Source organism: Myotis nattereri (assembly GCF_964212035.1).
Source record: "Myotis nattereri genome assembly, chromosome: 1".
In the NCBI taxonomy this organism is placed as follows: Eukaryota; Metazoa; Chordata; class Mammalia; order Chiroptera; family Vespertilionidae; genus Myotis; species Myotis nattereri.
In genome coordinates, this window is record NC_138075.1 from 168650043 (window position 1) to 168672364 (window position 22322).

The 22322-nt window shown below is 37.3% G+C and overlaps 1 protein-coding gene across 1 annotated transcript in view; it reads right to left on the reverse strand.

Moving 5' to 3' along the window:
* The window catches only part of GRID2 (glutamate ionotropic receptor delta type subunit 2), a 1380265-nt gene that overhangs the window by 575798 nt on the left and 782145 nt on the right, over positions 1–22322 (reverse strand). Inside the window, exon 5 of the mRNA XM_081109363.1 lies at positions 8409–8462. Coding sequence (XP_080965489.1) covers positions 8409–8462 — 54 coding nt within the window. The remainder of the gene's footprint in view (positions 1–8408; positions 8463–22322) is intronic.

Consider the following 22322-nt stretch of genomic DNA (forward strand, 5'->3'; position numbering starts at 1 on the left):
ATGATTTCAAAAATAGTTTGGTATTGATATAAAACTTGATTAGGCAGCTATTTTATACTTAGAGAACTTTATTTCTGCATTTCAAAAGATATATTTCAGGAGTGGTAAATGTAATGCTATATGAACATTGACAGCCAAGTGAATACTCAATCTATTAAGAGATCTTTTTAAATGGACATAAGACACTGGAGGATAGGGGAGGCCAGGGGATTGTTAAGGGCGGGGGAAAAAGGAGACATATGCAATACTCTTTGTAATACTTTAGCAATAAAACAAAAAAAAAATAAAAAAGAGATCTTTTTACATGAAAAAAATCCATAAGTAAACTCCTTTATTAAAATACTAGAGGCCTGGTGCACAAATTCATGCACAGGTGGGGTCCCTTGGCATGGCTGGTGGGGGGGAGGGACCACGAGAGGTTGGTTGGCTCCCCCCTGCCCTATCAGGGCTGATCGAGAGGGCCATCTGGCCAGATGAAGGAACTGTGGAAGGTTGGCCGGCCAGGGAAAGGACCACGGGAGGTTGGCTGGCCGCAGGAGGTTGGCTGTGGGAGCACACTGATCACCAGGAGCAGCTCCTGCATTGAACATCTTCCCCCTGGTGGTCAGTGCACATTATAGCAACTGGTTGACTGGTCGTTCAGTCATTCAGTCGCTTAGGCTTTTAGATAGATAGATGATAGATAGATGATAGATAGATAGATAGATAGATAGATAGATAGATAGATAGATGATAGATAGATAGATAAATATATTATATAACCTATTAGAATTAATATCATTTTAATGCTCTCTTTTTAAAAATAAACTATTTGATTTTTCTAAACACTCATGTGAAGATCTAATTCACCATTCCTTTTCCCAAGCCCCCAGTGTCACCAAACATTTCCATCTCTATAAAATATACAGAAATTTCCCGAGTTTCAAAGCATCTTAAGAAGCTGATTATAAAAATATTTACCTTTTATATATTATTTATATGAAGAGTATTTATAAAAGAGGAATTGATATTATAAAAAAATTGATAAATATATTGTAGTGTACCTAATTTTTTTTCTATTTTACTTCTCTAGGAGCAAGGCAAACAGTGTTTTCCTCCCCTCAAAAAATAATTTACAGGGATAATCAAAATTATTAAGAATAAAGTCAAAATATCCAATAAAATATTCCTGTTTGCTTTCCTGTGATAGTTTAATGTGGTGAACCCTGAACTGTGTGAGAGTGAAAGAAGAGGAAAGCTACACTATCTGGTAGGAATAAAACTCCATCCAGAAACAGCCACTTTTGAGAGCAAATCTTTTAGGAAAATTGGATCAATCCTGAATCTTTGTAGGGTATCAGCTTTAGGCTTAAATTAATAGAATTCCAGGGAAGGAAAGACTCTCAAAATCCAATAGATCAGACACCAACATATACATAAAGTATTTAAGAGAAGGGGTCCCTCCCTCCTTCCTCATGCTTCTACCTTCTTTCATTTAACAAAGTTCTCAGATGGTTCATAACAGGTATCAAGAAAATAATGAATGAATAAATCAATGGCACATTTTCACCAAACTGTCTTCTAAAGATAGATACCTGAAATTTTAAGTCTAGACCAGTGATGGTGAACCTTTTGAGCTCGGGGTGTCATCATTTTGAAAAAACCCTAACTTAACTCTGGTGCTGTGTCACATATAGAAATTTTTTTATCTTTGCAACCATAGTAAAACAAAGACTTATATTTTTTATATTTATTTTATATATTTAAATGCCATTTAACAAAGGAAAATCAACCAAAAAAAATGAGTTCACGTGTCACCTCTGACACGCGTATCATAGGTTCGCCATCACTGGTCTAGACACTGTGATGCTTTAATAACATCAACAATTCTGAATAAAGCAGATTTTAATAATGATATTATCAGTACACTACTGTGTGGTGTAGTTGAAAAAGATTATGCTTTTTGTTGTTGTTTTTGTTAATATGTTTATATTCTTCATGCTTTAGCGAAGATGATCCTTTGATGCTTCCATAAAATTTAACATTAGTGTGAAATAATTACACCAACATTATGTGGAAGCATGAAATAAAACCAGCTGTGGGCTGTATACCAGCAGGAAGAGGAGCAGAATGGAAACTCTCTGCTTGACAGATTAGTAGTGAGCAGTTCAATTAATCACTAAACTAGAAAAAATGAAAAACATCCATTATATATATACAAACTTTTAAAATCTCAACAACTTCTTAACTGCAGAATTTAGCAGTAGCAGTGCTTAACAGAAAATAATAACTTAAACTATTTATTTTTATTTTTTTAACTTTATTTTTGTTGTTGACATTATCACAGATGTCCCCATTTCAACCCCCTCCTCCACCTTTGCCCTCGTCCACCCAGCTCCCTTCTCCCCCTTCCCTCTGGGCATCACCACACTGTTGTCTGTGACAATGGATTATGCATATATGTTCTTTGGCTAATTCCTTCACCTTCTTTAATCTAGTCCTCTCACCCCTTCTAACAGCTGTCAGTCTGTCCGTTGTATCCATGCCTCTGCTTCTATTGTGTTCATCAGCTTATTTGGCCATTACATTCCACATATAAGTGAGATCATACATTTGTCTTTCTCCGACTGGTTTATTTCACTTAGCCTAATAATCTGGTCCATCCAAGCTGTCACAAAGATTCCCTTCTTTTTTCATGGACTTAAACTATTTAAATAAGAGGTCATGGCACCAAAAATCCGGTTCAGTATTAGCAGAAACAGAAGGTGCACATAGCATTATACTTCCTGCAGCTCTAAAATACCAGAATCTTCCTGTCAGAATTTCTAACTTTTGTAAAATTTAAATAAAGTGCTAGGACATCTGCTTCAGGACCTAGAAGGAATGACAATGCTTACATGGAAAGGCTGTTCTGAGCTGGACCCACTGATTGTAGGAAGAAGATAAATACCATTATCAACTACTAACATATGATTGATTACACCATGTGAAGGAGCACAGCCTCTCATTATTGCAGCTCATGTAATGCAAATGAAAAAATATATGTTGTTTTCAACTTTCTACCTCAATTTGTATCATGATGTTCAATGCCAACCTGATTTATAGTCTCTCTCTAAAAAAATATTGATGCAATAAGATTATATACTAAATGTTTGCAACCCATTTTAAAATTGGCAATAAAATAGTAGTTATACAAACCAAACTAGACAGATTAGTGTTTTCCATGTTCAATCAAAAACGGCATTTGCATGTTGCTAGGGTTTATTGCTGATGTTGTTGCTGTTACTTTTAGAGTTTATTTGCTCCCTAGAATATCTGAAAATCCATATTTCTTCTTTTATGGACACTAGGGCAAATATGATTCATCCATTATAGATTTGTACACAAAAGGCTGTAAATGAAGTAAAGGTAGTGAGAGTCAAGTTTTCTGAGGCATGTTTCAAAGACAATAGGGTGACTGAATGAGGTCATGTGGAAGCAAATGTGCTGACTACAGATATACTGACGATTGGTGGGCGGATGAAAATATAAAAATAATATGCTTAATCTCTGAGTTTTAACCTAGAAGAGCTACCAAACAATAAACAATATATATAGTGTGGGCTGTGAACATCAGGTTTTTCAAAGACTAGGTGGTATTTATTGTCCAAAAGAAATGACACCTCTACTCAAGGTCTAGCAAAGACGGCTGTGGGAGAGAGAGAGATTAAGAAATTCAATAATACTAAAGGGATGTTATAAATAACTAGAGGCCCAGTGCACAAAAATTTGTGCACTGGGGGGAGTGGGGGTCCCTCAGCCTGGCCTGTGCTCTCTCGCAGTCTGGGACCCTTCGGAGGATGACCACCTGCAGGCTTAGGCCCGCTCCCCAAGAAATTTGGCCTAAGCTGGTAGTCAGACATCCCTCTGGCAGACCAGCAGCCCTTGGGGGATGTCCACTTGCCAGCAGGGAGCAGGCCTAAGCTGCAGTCAGACATCCTTAGCGCTGCTGAGGAGGCGGGAGAATCTCCCGCCACCACCGCTGTACTGGCAGCCATCAGCCTGGCTTGTGGTTGAGCAGAGCTCCTCCCCTGTGGGAGCGCACTGACCACCAGGGGGCAGCTTGTGCATTGAGCATCTGCTCCGTGGTGGTCAGTGTGTGTCACAGTGACCAGTCATTCCCAGTTGTTATGCTGTTAGGGTCAGTTTGCATATTACCCTTTTATTATATAGGATAGAGGCCTGGTGCATGGGTAGGGGCCTGCTGGTTTGCCCTGAAGGGTGTCCCGGATCAGGGTGGGGGGTCCCACTAGGATGCCTGGCCAGCCTGGATGAGGGGCTGATGGGTGTTTGTAGGCTGGTCACACCCCTTCAGGGTGGGGGTCCCCACTGGGGTGCCTGGCCAGCCTGGGTGAGGGGATGATGGCTGCTTGCAGGCTGGTTAAGCCCCCCGCCCCCCAGTGGGGACCCTCACCTCATGGAGGTTTGGCCAGCCTGGATGAGGGGTTGATAACTATTTTCAGGCTGGCCAACCCCCCCCGCCCCCCCCCCCCACCGTGATGGAAGCTCCCAGCCTCTCCCTTTTTTCTTTTCTTTTTTTTATTCTGGGATTTATTTACCGTCTATAATTGAAACTTTGTTGCCTTCAGTGGAGCTCAGAGCTGGCTGTGGCAGGCAGGAACCTTGGCTTCCTCCATCACTGGAGCAACCAAGCCTCCTGCTTGCTCCAGCTCCGTGGCTTCTGGCCCGCCATCTTGGTTGGGTTAATTTGCATATAGCCACTCTGATTGGCTGGTGAGCATGGCTTAAGGCATAGCAAAGGTATGGTCAATTTGCATGTTTGTCTTTTATTAGATTAGATTATCACAATAGGAGACCCAAGTGTAAAGGAGAAAAAAAAAATAATTGAGGTCTTCTATACTTTTAACATTTATTGAGTTATTTGCTGGTTAGATTGCTTTGTTTATGTGTTTATTTCCAAAATTTTGGCTCAAATTATTAAACTCCATTTAAAGATATCATTTGCCCTCCTAAGAATTTATGTAATAAGATTTAATAACTTTAACAACATGAGCCATAATGTTTATGAAAGACATATTAAAGTATAATTGTTATTATTTCCATATTCACCATGAGTGACATGCTTGCCAGTCTACTCAGTCAGACTGCACATATATAGCATGGAGGAGTGATTTCTTCCACAGTGCAAATTGACACCTTAAGTAGTAGGTAGATGACCACTGCTGTTCTGGGGAGCTTTACATGATTCACACTTTTAAGATTCAGGTATAATTTCATCAGTTCCATTAGGTATAAAAAAAATAATTAATTCAGGGGTTACTTCTTTGATCTAATCCTAAATAATAAAAGCCTAATATGCTAAGTGTCCGAACATTCACTGTTCAACCAGTCACTATGATGCGCACTGACCACCATGGGACAGACTCTCTGACTGCTAGGTTAGTTTACTGCTGGGGTCCAGCTGATTGGGACTGGACAAGTTGGGCTGGACATGCCCTGGAGTCCTCCTGCGGTCCCTCTCCAGCCTCGATGGTGCACCGGTGGGGTACCTAACCCTGGCCTGTGCCTTCTCACAATCTGGGACCCCTCAGGGGGTGTGAGAGAGCTGGTTTCACACCAGTGCTGAATCTGTGCACCAGGCCTCTAGTCAAAGAATAAAAGAGAATGGGCATTTCCATTTAATGATTATAAGTATTAACTAGTTTGATTAATCAATGTCTCTAGGGAGGCAATACATCACTTTTACTTCCAAGCCAACTCTATTGGCATGAACAAATAAAATTACTCCAATGTGTTTCACATTGGGAAATATGTATGATCAATTCCACATCAGAGGTGGTTGTGAGAAAACGAACAAACAAACAAACAAAAAAAGAAAACACAAGGAATTAGAAGGATTCTCTATTTTTTAAAAAAATAGTAATTAAGGAAATAATTAAATTAAGAAAAAATAATAAAATAATTGGCTCCCATAAGGTTAAAGTTAAGGTAGCAGGCATTTCAAATATATAATCTATAAGGAAAGGTATTTTTACAAAAGGAAAAGAAAACAAAGCAAAAGCAACCAATGCTTTAGACTGGAAAATGCTGTTTTGAATCCTATTATTACTACTTAATAGTTGTGTAATATTTGGCAAATTTTCTATTTCTTTGAACCTTGCAGAAAAGTAAAAGTGAAATATCTAATATAAAATGGTATCCTGCAAGTTTGGTAAGCTTCCCTTTCTCTTCCCTCTATCTTGATATTTAGTCACTAGAGACCCAGTGCACAACATTCATGCACTGGGGTAGGGAGGTTCCTCAGCCTGACCTGTGCCCTCTCACAGTCTGGGAGCCCTCAGGGGATGTCTGACCTAAACCATCAGTCAGACATCCCCCAAGGGGTCCTTAGTGCTGCCGCGGAGGTGAGAGAGGCTCCTGCCACTGCCGCTGTGCTCCCCAGCTGTGAGCCCCGGCTTCTGGCCTAGTTGTGCTCCCCCTGTGGAAGTGCACTGACCACCAGGGGGCAGCTCCTGCATTGAACGTCTGCCCCCTGGTGGTCAGTGCATGTCACAGTGACCAGTTGTTTTGCCATTCAGTTGATTTGCATATTAGGGTTTATTATATAGGATTCTAGATGAAAATTAAGGGGCATTACAAAATTTGAAGATATCAAAACTTCATTGAAAAGCAGATCTCACACATACATGTTACCTGTGGGAATTTTAGAAAAAAAAAAAAAAAAGGGCTGAGCCAGCTCAGCCAAGGGTTCACAAGCCTGAGTGAGAGCAGTGAAGGATGAAGAAATGACAGAGAGAATAAGCTGGGTGTAGGTGGATCTTCCTGTGCCTGGCTGAGGCCACAGAGAGAGATCCAGAGGTAAGCTGAGCCTTTATTTTATAGCCAGAGGTAAACAAGGTAGTGGTCACCATAGCTACAATGTTCTTGTGAGTTTCACTTGTTCTGGCAGCACTTGCTGCACCTCCCACAGCCCATTAGCTATCTAGGAAGGATCTAGGGAGCGTCATAAAGTCAAGCCTAATTATGCTAAGAGGACTATGCCCTCTAAGCTGGGACTTGTTTGTGGCTTTGCTAACAGGTCAGTCCAAGGCTTAACCCTATAGCTGCGCCCTACAAAAAACACACACAGATCTTGATTTAAAAGTTAAAAATATAATTTTAGATCATAACGTTTGGCCAACCCAAACAGATTTGCAAAATGTTTACAGATTTATGTGTGTGTTTTCTTACTGAGCTAAAAAGAACGAGTCCATCAATGAAGCGTGGTGTTGGAAAAACAATTTGAAACTGGAAATCATTTTCATTTTTCTATGGGAAAAAAAGGCAACTCATTTACTCTCTATGAACCTCATTCCCTCAGTACCTCATAAAGTAACGTATACTACTCAACAAAATAATGTGTAAGAATATAATCTTTGAACTTAATTGTACTACAATCACTTATTGAGGCACTGTGTTAAGATTACTAGATAAATCTCTCACTTAATTTTTATTATGAACTAGTAAAGTAAATGTTATTATAGTTACTGTACAAGTGAAACATTTGAGGAATAGGATGCTTTATAGTATATATCCAAAGTAACATAGCTAACCAATTTTAGAGGAAGGATTGATCCGATCTTGCTGACTGCAAAACCAGAAGTCTTACCCAAAATGCTATTTTTCCCCGCAACAAAATTTATTATTCTATAATTCAATATGTAGTATCTAGTGATAAATAATACATTATTTTTATCCATAAGTAATATAACTTATTTAATGCTAGGTTTTGTTGAGGCCGAATCCACATGATCTCATTATTTATCCATAACTTATCTGCTCATTGTCCTTTTCAAAATGTGACAGGCAGGTGCTAATGGAAACAAATTGCACAGGCTCTCATATTGTAATGCCTTTTTAATCATATGTATTGTTGTTACAAAAGTAAAAAAAAAAAAAAAACTTTCACAAGGAAGTTAACAGCTTGATGGATTTTAAAACAGTTGTATTCCTTTATGAAAAGAAAAAATCTGTTTTTGTTTATTCATATTAATATGCTGAACTACTTAAGGGGAGTGGATATAAAAATTCTAGAAACAATATTAAAATATAAAAGGAACACAAACACTCCACTGGGAGGAATTCACTTACAAAGAGGAACTGTACTTTTTGTAAAGATAATCTCCCGAAGCAAGCACTGTGTTCCAACGGAAAGGACTAAAAGATACTCAGTGGGGAAGACATTCTCCATTTATTTTATTCATACAAAGCCCTTCATAATTTAAAAAAAGACCCTTCTAATCCTATTTTTATTTAACAGAATTCACTCAGTAAGATGAACATTTACTTTGTGTTTGTGCCCACTTAGACATTCAAGGCCAGAGGAAATGCTCTGACTATACATATAAAAACAGGACCCAGAGTTGACAATAATATTTAGTTGGTTTTACCTCATTTATAATGATCCAGTGACAGTCAAAAGCAACCAAATTAGTCTCCACAACCTAGAACAGAAAACAAAGCAGCTATCAGTCAGTATTAATTATGAAAAATAAACCAAACCAAATGGATGTACTTTGAAAAAATAAAATAAAAAAAGTAAATAAAATATATGTTAGAAAAGTTGTTATTCAATTGATGATGGAAAAGTGTTACCAAAGAACTGTGGATTAAGCATTGGTGTTTGATGTATAGAGGCATTATAGACTTGCTAATTAAAATTTGAAAATACACTTCATCAAAAGCCTAGAAAAACATAGGTGTCAACTAAAAAATATTATGATACTGTATAGTGATTTAACTGAGAGTGGAGTTTGAATCGCACTTCCTATTCCAAATAAACATTGATGGCTTTCTATTACCCACCTAATAAATATCTAAGTCCTACCCCTCTGCAATCTGGCTTAGCATTCTTATCTTCTAACACTTCCCTGTGTATAAGCTTGCTCTTGTCTTGATAAAGTAAACTGCCCTATGTTCTGAAAAGCTTTGTGCATGTATTCTAAAGAGATCCATTTGTTGAAGTAGCTGAATGTAAAGGCTAGAAGCAATAAACATTATATTAGCATTACGTTACAGGTGGGTAATTCCAGTGGCTTTCAAATTGCTAATAACGTGAACAAAAATAAAACATATGTAAAAGCAAACAATGTATAGGTAACAATATTGGCTGACTAACTTTGGGTAAATTGATTCTAAGCGATCCTTGGCTTAGGCCAAAACAGAAAGGTGTGTGTGTGTATGTGTGTGTGTGTGTGTGTGTGTGTGTGTGTCTCCGTGTGTGTGTGTCTGTAGTAAAGGTAGCTTTTGTATGGAATTTCCATTCTATCTAATCTTATCATATACATTCTAAGACATGTAATTATGATTTAAAACAAGAGGCATATAGGCATATACAGACAGTCCTCGGGTTATGTCAGACTCGATGTACGTCGTTTTGTGGTTACGTTGCCATCTCCCATTTATTTAAAAAAAAAAAGTTCTGTCATTTCAATGTATATCATATGTGCTTTATGTTTTTTAGTATTTATTTACCACAAGTAAAGGTAAGGAATTATTACCTTTCTTTTAATTTTTTTTTTTACTGTTTCACTTCATTACTGCTGTGTATCTGCTCCATGTGAGTGACAGGTGCTTATGTAGGTGGGTTCTGACTTAAGGCGAAAATCGTGTTGCGTCGCCTTAGGAATGGATCTCCGGCGTAACCAGAGGACCTACTGTAATGGGCAAGTGTTTTTTTAAAAAGATTATTCCGTTATTTTCAGCAATAATACCCAAAGATTGGGTTTTAAATAAAGATGCTTTCTAATAAATATCAAGGAAATGCTAGAAAGTGAGTGTGCATTGTATTTTGGTGGTCAGTCTTTGTCCTATTGAGAAATGCCTATGGAAAGATGTATTCAAGCATAAGAAATGCAATTGCAAATATATTTCTTATGAAATGTGATTTTGTTCAAAGTACATAATTATTTTCAGAAGGTTTTTTAATTTTGGTGTAAATTTTATGATTTCAAAATACAACACATCTATAATATTACTGATATATACAGATAATATATTATCATATAAGTTAGGATATGTTGCCTATTTGAGTTATATCATTACTGTCATTTTTTTGAGATATATGCATGCTCCACTTATATGTGATACTTAATGTAGAAAGTATGATCCAGGGAAGTTTTTAATTTTAGCTAAAAAAAATATAAAATCACTTTACTCCAGTACTTACAGTCTTCCTTCCTAATTTTATGATTATTTTTCTTACACTGTGTCAGTGACAAATAAATCATCAGTAATTTACTAACAATAAACAGTGTTATAAAATTAGTGGGAATTCCATAAAAACTTAAAGGCATACAAACCAAAGACTCAAATATAAGAAAAATAGTTCTCTGTATGAAATGAAATCAGGTATAGATAAAGAAAAAATGACTAAAGCATGTAGATAGGGAGAATTCAGAGAGAAGAGTAATGAGAGCCAAGATATAGATTGAATGTACTTCGGAAGCCATATAATAGTAGAGTGAAGAGATGACTCAATTTAGTTTAAATTGTTTCCATTTAAGTAATCCATACCAGGAAGCCAGATTAAGCAAAATTTAGGCTATGGGAACTCTGCATTAACCTGTAAAACTTAATAAGTAAAAAGCTATTTTGTCCAACAGAATTTATGAAATAAGTAGAAGGTAAGAGTTACAATGGGAACTTACTGGCAATTTGTCTAGTCCATAAAACTTATTCATCTTTCTCACTCTCATGTTGGAAATGAACATTCAGGCAAGAGCATGAAAAAGTATAGTGTCACAGGTTCAATCTTGTGTTTCAAATATCGAATCCCAGATTCCACTCTCTGGACCGCCCTCCCTTGCATACTGTGAGCAGGGAAATCATCTTCTCTCACTCCTGTCTTTGGTTTTACTCATGAGTACTAACATATGAGACATCTGGCAGTACAAATTTGAAACAAGGAAAATTATTAACACATTACTGCATTAAAAAAAATAAAGCATTTATCACAATAGTGTGAGTTCATGGAGCAGACACCAATCCCCATTCCCTGACGTGGTATTGCACTAACCCTGAAATAAACCTCTGTTCTCTGGAGACATTATTACATTTTTGGCCTACTTGTTGGAATAATTTAGCATATCTTATATAATGCAATTCTTTTTTATTAATCTCAGCTATGCAATTTTTCTAGCCCTAACAAATTTCAATAAACAAACTCAGAGTAATTTAAAGTATGTAATTTTATAAAGGCATGATTTCAAAACCATGCAATAGTTGTTGGCCATTTCATACATAGTGAATATGCAGGACTTTTTTTTGCAAGTCCACTTTTCTTTGGGGAAGGAAAGCATATTATAGGGAAAAGGTATATAAAAATGAAAAGTTGGATCTCCTATCCCTTTAATTATATACCCAAATATACATGTATACAAAACTAAAATCCATGTGTTAGTGTGACACCATGTTTTAAAGGATCTTTGAAAACTGTATTGCTAGGTTGTACATAGACAGTTAAGGCTCTCATTCATTATCTGAGGAACTGCCCACTAAAAGATGAATATAATTGCCTTGGGTCAGGGTGAAACATCTTCACGTATAACCAATGAGCTGGCATGAATTCTCTGATTGTTTATAATTGAATGTTTCTAAAAGTGAGCAATGTGAAACAGGTACTAATTTAAAAAGTAACTGATATCTGTTATGAAAGGAGCATTTAATAAGGGTCATTAAAAAATGACAGGGAGGTCAATAGCCTACATCTTGGAAACCCAATAGGTTTGGAGTCTCTTCACTTAAATGACTAATATAGATATAGTAGTAGGTAAACTCCTATACATATATGCCTTGCCTATATTAGATATATATTGTACAACTGGTTATATTACATAAAATGTACTATTGGAGATATATATATATATATATATATATATATATATATATATACATATTAAAATTATAGTGGAGTTAAAAGGTACGAAAGAGTAATAACGTTTATTGTTTTCACATATTAGCAAAGTGAGCTACTATAGTGAGCATGCTTAGGAGAGACTTAGTTACATAAAAAAGAAATTATTGGCCCTAGAGGGTTTGGCTCAGTGGATAGAGTATTGGCCTGCAGACCAAAGGGTCCCAGGTTCGATTTTGGTCAAAGGCAAGTACCTTGGTTGCAAGCTTCTCCCCAGACTGGGGCCTGTTAGGAAGTGTGAAGGAGGCAACCAATCAATGTGTTTCTCTCACATCGATATTTCTCTCTGTCTTTCCTTCTCTCTTCCACTATCTCTAAAAATCAATAGAAAAATATCCTCTGGTGAGAATTCAAAAGAAAGAAAAAGAAAAGAAAGAAATTCTCAGCTACTTGTGTAGATAACAAAGACCAACTATGTAAATCCCAAATGAATATATCTGATAATATTTACATCTTTTAGTAATACTAATCTCTTTCCACTTGGTACACTTCAGCCTAAGTAACGCCAAATTGAACTAGTGGTATTACTAGCTGGAATAATTAAGTTAGTCTTGAGTAAAGGATTAAGAAGCGATTGGAAGACATTCTAGAATTTTTGAAACCACGCATTTGCCTCCACAGTTACATTAGAACTCAAACAGGGAAAACTGTTTCCTTTCCCCATCCTCCTCCCTTAAGTAGCACATCTCTTAGTAAGTTAATCAGGAAACACATTTGAAGCCAATGAAAGAGATTAAACAACTTGAAATTTTTCTTTTTGTCAGTGGGAACCTATTTTATATCTAAGCACATCATTGTTATAGTTGTCTCAACCTGTGGATTCTTATAAAGGTTTAGTAAGTTAGTAAGCAGTGATTGTACATTTTGAGCCAAAATTTAAAAAAAAAAATAGTTTGCTAAGAAATATTGAAGGTCCTAAAACCAATATACATTTTATTATCATAATGATAAAAAACAGTGCTGAAAACATCACATTATGCTTGGACTATCAAAAGAAAATAACAAGAAAAAAAATAAAACTGTCCAGTGGGGAGTCTAGTGTGTTTGGTTATCAAAATAACAGAAAGAGAGGAAGTATGAATTTTCCTTGGTAATTTGTTATCTTTCCCTCGTATACCATGCTATGTGTGTGTGTATATTAGTAACTAACGATTGGTAACCACGCATGGTGCGTGTTCAGGTAGAGTTGCTACCACAGTGATATACAGTAATGTAGTTACAACTAATGAGACTATCAACCTCCCCAGAATCTGAGCTCCCTTTAGGTGTATGAGCAAAATGATGGGCGGCGGGGCGGGGGTGGGGGGAAGGTGGGGAATCAAATCTTGTCAGGAAGACAAGCCCTGAGAAAGGACAGACCATCTGTCACTGGCAGATACTCTAGAACTTCTGAATCTTTAGAAAATCCCAACAAGTTATCACCATGTCTTCTGTCATTTGTTCTCAAATCTTTAGATGTGCTAAATAAGACAATCTGAAGCAAAGAAACTGCCAGAGCGTGTACCTCACTGGTAATAAATGTGGAACATTTCCTACGAGCACAGAGGACAATTTAATTGACTAAACAATAAAGAGCAACATGCTGTTCTTCACTCAACCTTGTGGCTTAACTAAATTAAGCTTGCTCCCTCTGTAGGATGGACTAAAATAAATATCACACACTTATACGAGGGGTTCCAGTGCGTTGTGCACCTGCAGCAGCAGTGATTTCAGGGGTTTGCTTCCTTTCCCTGCCTATTCCACATCGCCACGTGGAAACCTCTGAATGGGATGCCTGGGGGAGGGACACCAGTGGTTATTCTGAAGCAAGGAGCCAGAGAAATAGTAAAGGCTACTCCCTCCCTGTCTCCTCATCTGCAGCAATACTATAGCTTATATCATCAGCATTTCTAAAACTGTGTTCTTTGGGAAACTACTGCTACTAAAATTTATAAACATCCTACAGCCAAGTAGATTCAGAAATGCCAGGATAAATAGATGTCGTCACTGCATTATTCTTCAATATTTTAACAGGTTAATGTTAATCCTATATAATAAAAGGCTAATATGCAAATTGTCCCCTTGGGAGTTTGACCAACAGGGAGTTCGACCGCTCACTATGACATGTGCTGACCACCAGGGGGCAGCACGGAACGAAGGAAGGCCCTAGCCGGCAGCCAGAAGGCCCCTATCAGCTCTGATTACCAGCCAGGGCTAGGGACCCTACCTGTGCATAAATTTCATGCACCAGGCCTCTAGTATCAAAATATAATTAACACAAAAGTAATATTAATGTGAATTATTATTTCCATGTATTATTTTGGCACATATTTTCAGACTTATGAGCTTGAGCTCTAAGGTCAAACAACAAATACATCTATTTTCTTAGTTTCATCATTTGTCACTAGGATTACTGAAAGTGTCCACATAATAGAATCATAACAAAGATTAAATGCAATAATGACACACCGTAAATTCTCAATAAATACCAACTCCTTATATTAACTAGTGTGCTTTACAGAAATCCAGGAGAACATAGTTGGAATGTAGCATATTCCAAATGAATTTAACCATGAAAACCGTATTTTTCCATTAAAAATCGTATGTGATTAGTACTTTTTAAGAAATGTAGACTGGAATCAATGTTAATTTAGCCACACATTTCTAAAAGATCTAAAATTTTATTAAAACACCATGAGGAGTTTTGTCATTTTAAAATCATACTTTTACAATAACCCTACAGAGTACAATTTTCTGCAAAACAAAAACAAATGTTGAATTACCATATTTTATGCAAAACCCAAATGCATATGTAATAGTTCTGACCAAATAATGATACTGATTCTTTCCTCTTAATCTTTTTCCTTCCTTTCTAGTAAAACATAGCAAGTCAAAACTAAACAAAACTATTGCACTCTTCTCCAATAAAGTATAGAAAGGAATAAATCATGAATAAAGCTTATAATGCATAGATTTTTAGCTAAGGATACATGGATTTACAGTTGAAACTCTACATGCAGTTGCCTGAGAGTCATACACTGAGTGGCCAGATTATTATGGCTACCTGACATTTGTAGGCAAATTAGCTATAATTTCATGCTGAAGTTGCTAGAGGGCCAGACCATTATGAATAGGGAAGCAGGTTGTTTACCATGACAGTAGAAGTGATATTTTTTCCTGAATATATGGGTAAACGACACGATTTAACAGCTTTTGAACGTGGGATATATTTGAACGTGAGTGGCCAGATTATTATGACCACCTGACGTTTGTAGGCAAATTAGCCATACACTGCATCGTATGGGATATGGGAGCTGAAGACCTGTTCGAACACCTTTGCTGTCTGCAGCTACCAAGATAAAATGTCTCCAATTTGCACAGGAACACAAGGATTGGACAGTCAAACACTGGAAAAAAGTCATGTGGTCCGATGAGTCACGTTTCCAGTTTCGTCATGCAGATGTCAGAGTGAGAATTTGGTGGCAACAGCATGAAAGCATGCACCCCACATGCATGAGTACAACCCTTCAAGCTGGTGGGGGAAGTGTTATGGTTTGGGGCATGTTTTCCTGGCATGATTTCCCCATGATTAATTCGTGTGGAACAATGTCTGAATAGCACAACATGCCTAAGTATCATTGCTGATCAAGTTCATCCTATCATGTTGATGGCATATCCCAATGGAGATGGCTTCTTCCAACAAGACAATGCGCCATACCATGGTGCTTGTATTGTGCAGGAGTGCTTTCAAGAACATGAGGGAGACTTTACCTTGCTTAGGTGGCCCCCACATTCACCAGATCTCAATCCAATTGAGCATTTGTGGGATGAAGTTAAAAGAGCCATCAGGCAGCTGGTTTCACAACCATCCAATCTCACAGAACTGGACAGTGCTATTCATCAGGCATGGTGTCAGATTCCTCGCATCACCTTTCTCGTGGCGTCAATGCCAAGAAGAATCACTGCAGTATTGAAGGCAAAAGGTGGCCCAAGGAAGTACTGATGGGGTGGTCATAAAAATCTGGCCACTCATTATAATATATATGCCACGTTCAAAGGCTGTTAAATCACATTGTTTACCCATATCTTCAGAAAAAAATCACTTCTACTGTCGTGGTAAACAACCTGCTTCCCTATTTATAATGGTCTGGCCCTTTAGCAACTTCAGCATGAAATTATAGCTAATTTGCCTACAAACGTCAGGTGGTCATAATAATCTGGCCACTCAGTATATGGCTAACTGTACTATGACAAAGTTTTGTTCTAAAAGAAAAGCAAATGCAATAAATACTACACATCTCAAAAACAGAGTGACAATAAAACACTTCAGCCTTCTTAAGATATCTATATATATAAAAGCCCAGTGACTGAATGGCAGAATGACCAGAACAACTGGTTGACCAGTCGCTATGACATGCACTGACTACCAGGGAGCAGACATTCAATGCAGGAGCTGCCCCTGATGGTCAGTAGAAGTGCTGCTCAGCTGACTGGGATGAGTGGCGCTCCCACCATGGGCCTATCCCCGCGGGCAACACCCCCCAACAGTACATGAATCCATGTACCGGGCCTCTAGTAGTAAAGATAATATGAGCTGGGATTAATTTCCATTGATTCATTGATTGTGTTTTTATTATTTTCGTTAGCTTGTTTTGTTTTCATTTTTTTGTTGTTGCTTTGTTTTTCCCTCACATTAGAACTGAGAAGCCATAGTATGAGGACATGTTAAAATCCCAACTATATCCAGCAGATGGCATCAGTAATCCCCAGTGTTGACATTGGGCAGCCTGGGGATATTCTGAAACCAATGACTGGTTTGCATTTCCCCTTAACCTCAGCATGGATCCCCAACTCTCTTCTGTCCTTATCCAAGCAGCCACTATCTGCCATCTCATGCTGAGCTTTTTGCTTTAGAATCTCTGCTCTATTCTACCAGCTGGAAGACCATAACACAGTTTCATCCAAATCCTCTTGCCATCACTGCCAAAGTTATTTCATAAATGGATATGCTAGAATAATTATTGTTACTGCTGAGCAGTTGAGTCTTCCCACATCCCCTGGGAGCTGGAAACATGCCACTTCCGAGAACTGGCCACAATATGCAATCTGCTGTGCTTCTTAATGTGGAAGGATGGGTGCTAATGCAGGCAAATAGAGATTCTGGGTTCATCATATAGCATAGACCCACCTTCCTGTGTCCTACATTGTTGAACAGAGATTGAATAGAGATTGAAAGTGAATTCAGGATTTTTTTAAAAACTTGGCCTGATGAGGATATAAATAAAATTTTGAAAATTATTTTTAGTGCAGGGGATCACTCTGTTTCTGTTTTAATTCATTGTGAGTCTCTGATTGCATTGGGGTTCTTTTAGATGTCTGCTACAGTGATTAAAGGAACATTATCCAAAAACAATCAAGACAAGCGGTGTTTGTTGAAGTGCCATTCATCCCATCCCTTGCCTTGCCTGTTTTACCGTATTTTCATGTTAACTTGTTACACACCAGGCTATTATATTAATATATTTATTTTTTAACAGCTAAATAATGCTGGGAAGAGTAAATCAATTCTAGAGAGTAACAGGCAAACATATGAATATGAGTTCTTACTTAGAGTTTGATCAGGGCTTAAAATCATGATTTGGGGACGCACTGACACTTGGTTGCTAGGATTCATGAAATAAGGCTTTCTTGCTATCTTGAAATAAAAAAGGGGGGAAAACCCTCTATTATAGTGAAGTCTACTGATCATATCGAATTGCAACAGACAGGTCTTTCACAAATGTGAACTTTCATGCTTTCACTTTGTTCCTTTTAATGTCTTCTCTGTCCTCTCTCCTTGGCAAAGTGCTTCTCAGAATTCAAAGACAGAAGCAAATGTCAAATCTTTCCTCACCCCTAACCCCTGGCAGTATTGTCCTGACACTTATGTTCATCTAACACACTGGAGAAACCTTTATTCCATCCTGAATTAAATTGTACGTAGTTATGTAACTGGCTGTGAGGGCTATGTTGTGCCTTCAACGCCCCTTATTTCCTCTGCTACAGTTGGACTGGCCTTCTTTGCCCTTGCTTTGCCTCCTAGATCGCTCTTGCACCTGGGGCACTCACAGAGCCCCTTCCTTCATTTCATTCAGTTCTCTGCCTAAATGTCACTTCTATTATCACCCATCCTGGCTCCCCATGCACTTATCCACCTGAGACAAACACACACACACACACACACACACACACACACACACACTCACATGCAGTTATTTATTGTTTCCTTCTGTGCACTAGGATATAAGCTTCACAGAAGAATTACATTTTTTAATCACTAATCGGTTCCCTTAAAATAATCAGTGACATGTTGTAGGGTTTCAGTAAAAGTTGTTGCCAGACACAGGCAGATTTTCACTTGATGTTTGTTTACAGAAAAAGATAGCTATAGAGCCCTAATAGATGTTTGTACATCTGTGTATATCCTACTTCACCTAAGGCTAAATCATTTGATAGACTTGTATTGGAAAGAAGTCATTAGATCAAATTTAATTTCAAAAAATTACATAACTGGAAAATGATTCAACTACATTTTCTCAACTGAGATTTTGCTTATTTATGTGGTGATAAAATATAGATATAATATATTCAAGATCTCTAAAGTCAAATACTTCAGAATTTGGAGGCTATGTGGTATTAGAGAAAGAATGTAAAATTTGATTAATGGGGCTCAGGTTCAAATGCGAGATCTCCTATTGACAGTCAGATATGTCATTTACTCTGAGTGTCAGTTCCCTGATGATCTGAATAATGCTTTTGTCACTGGTATATAGTGAGGGTTAAATGGATGGATGTAGCTAAAGCAACTCTAACATTATAAGTGCTCAAAAATGCTGATCTCTTTTCTTTGCTAACCCTCTTTCTCGTCTTCACTCAGTTTGCTGCAGTATTTTTCTCAGTACTCATAAATGAACATGAACACATTTCTTCAAATCAATAACTGTTATTGAATGCTATTTACATCAATAATATAATAAAGGCTAATATTTTATTGAGTGCTTACTATGTGAAAGACACTAAGTGCATATATATCTATATCTATCTATATCTATATATATCTGTATCTATCTATCTATATATATCTATATACATCTATATGTAACTTACTTAATGCTCACATTATCCTTATAATGGGAGTACTACATTTATGTATACCTTATATGTAAAGAAACTAACCCAAATCATAAAGTCCAGGTTTGAAACCAGAATTAATAACTAGGAACTACCCATCCCACATAACATTCTCATAGCCCTCTTTCTCTACATTTCATAAATTATTATGCTTTCTTCAAAATTAAAATAATTAGTTAAACTAAATACTGTAGAACATTGTGCAGTATATGCTAAAATTTTATGTATTTGAACTCTATTATGTAACTTGTGTCAACTATATACCTTTGAGAGCCTTTGGTTGGTCGTTACGGACCCTGGGTTTTTATATATTAGAATATATATATATATATATATATATATATATATATATATATATAGTGTGCAGCTGATGCTTAACCAGAGAAACAGTTACCTGTTTCTGTTCTCTCTCTCATTCAAACCAAACTTTTGACTGTCACTACAGGAGGAAGGGCCAAACACTTCTAGCAGAGAAAATAGACAATGCGTCTTAGAAATTTAGCAGTAAGACAATTAGTATTAGTTTCTGCAATTAGCTAGTCAGTTTACTCATGTTATTTGTATAACTTGGCTGTATTCTGGGTTATCAATAGCTCATCACTGTGAAGCCACTATAATGGCTGAATATTACTCATTAAAGACATTCCTAGCTTAATATTTCTGTTATCCCTGGGCTTTTCCAATATTTCATGAGAACTCTGCTTTTCTAGAATATCAATATTGGTATAAAATGCTGATAAATCTAGAATCAAAAGAATTCATGGGGGAAAACAAGTATTCAAAGGTCTGATTAGTTTTGAGACACAAAATATCCCAAAGAAAAAGAAAGAAATGCAAAATGTGAACCCTCATGGTCACATTCCTAAAGCAATTTTTTGTTGGTCATTCTCAAGGTATTTAATTTCCTTGGAGGTATGGTCCTTGAACATTTTACAGACTCAACACAAGACCTTCAAGCTTTCTGGGGTTTTGAAATTTCTTTCATAGTTTCTTCCATAAAAAGTATACCTTGTGGCTTACTACAAAAATGTTTTCAGCGGTGTTGGACTCAACAGCGCAGATACTTTTCCAGAATTCCAAGCAATGGACTCGCCCATCTGTGCTATCTTACTGTAGTAAAATATAAACCATCTTTTTCTTACCACTAACAAATCACCTTATGGTGTCAGAACTGTGTTTAGTAACAAAATGCCAGTTGGAACTGAGGCACCAACTGGTAACTAACAGATCGAACAAAATGCCATTTGTAGAATGGAATCACAGAGTTTGACAAAGAAACCTGTGCTATGATCACATAATGTCAGGATACTGAGAATAATCTGACATGTTTTAGATTTTCATTGATCTTAAACCTCTCGATAAATACTTTTCATCTTAAAGAGATTTTTTATTTACAGGTATGCTTACCTGTCAGTGTTTATAATTGAACAACTTGTACAAAGTAACTAGAGTTACCCTGAATGCTATTTACATGTCTTATACACTCAACCTTTCCTAGAAATGGATCACACAACTGCAAAATCATAGCTTTCAACCTTTACTGGATTCTCAATTCAAATCAGCAATTCTTCTACCTACATATATCTTTTCTTTTGCTCCCCACTCCCCGTCCCATTTCCCATGGCAGTTCATTCAACCTTTAACCATCTCCATAGACCATTTTTCTAACAAACTCCACAGACAACTTTGTTTCCTATTTAAACAAATAATAAAAATTAACAGGTAAAACTGGTTTCAAGCCCTCAAAATAAAATCCTTATTTGAATAATATTAAATAACATTCGGGGGGGGGGGGTATGTTACCCATGAGAAATGAAGGGTAACATTTTAATGACCGTCCTCATTCAGCTCTCAGAGACAACCCTTTAAAGTCAGTTGCGATTATTTTTCTTATTTTATAAATGAATACACACCTTCTTAACTTCATTCCTCTCTTCTGTTCACAGTAAATTAGGCCCTCTTCCTCCAAAAAGGGGACTAGTCATTACAACAGAGCTCCAAGTCCCTTTCCTCCTTCCTCCTTAGGGAATGCACAGCATCAGGCATGTACAGACCTCTGTGCCTTCGACATCTTTCCATTTACCACCTATGGGACTCTACATTTCCTTCCACCTAACACATGAACGATCTCTCCAGCGACTTTCACAGGCAGTCTTCTCCATATTGCCTACGATTGCTTTCTCTTTTTATGCACCTCCTCTTCACATCTCAATCATTCTGGCTCTGTCCACACCTGCCCCCACAACCCTCACTCTTCTCTGAATTTGGCTGACCTCTAAGTGACTTTCAGGACTCCCATTAAGCACAATTAAAATCACCACCTCTGAGAAGTCTTCCATGATTACTATACTCTCTCCATAAATTCCTCTTAAAAATGTGCATATATACCTCTGTCACTGAAAATATCTAATTATATTTTAGTTATCTTTTTGTTTACATTCTCCACCACCCAAAAAGCTTCATGAAGCAGGGATGGTGTTTTATTGCTTTCTCTATTCCCATCAACTAACTTCGTATGTGACTCATAATAGACATTAAATAAGTATTGTGAACTGGGTAAAAACTATCATGTTGGAAGGTTGCTTGGCCTGTAGGCCCTTCGCCCACGTGAAATGCAACTGCAGGTGAAAACAGTCTCCAGCATATTGAATTACCCTACCTTAAGAGCTTTTATCTTTTATCCTCTCTGCCTGACGGTGTTGTCCAGCTTCTTTGGCCACACACAAACTTAACTAGGAAGTGGGCGTATGTTAGCATCATCTCAACCAATGGAGATGGGCAGACGTGGATAAATGCTCCAGCCTCCTCACTCTCCATTGGGGTCCTTCCAAGGTATATTCCGCAGTGTCTCAGAGGTTCCTTGCAGGATTGAGTCCCCTTTGCCCACATTTATAATCCATTCTTGGAAACACATTCTTGACTGGCTTCTCTATTTAACCCTTTGGGTGCCAACCGATATCCTAGGAACTATGCTAAAATTGCCAAGGCATTTTTGCTGATTTTACAGCAATTTAGGAAAAAAATTTTGAATAGGAGGTAAATGAAGTTACATATTCAAAAACTTCAGGAAACCTTTACTACATTTGTTTTCATCTTTGACATATATTGTTTGCTGATTGTATTATAAAATACTACAGGAAAAATGTGGCTGTGATGGCCGAGTGGTTAAGGCATTGGACTCGAAAATACTACAGAAAAAAAATTTGAACAAAACATATAATGTTAAAATAAAGCGCTCCCG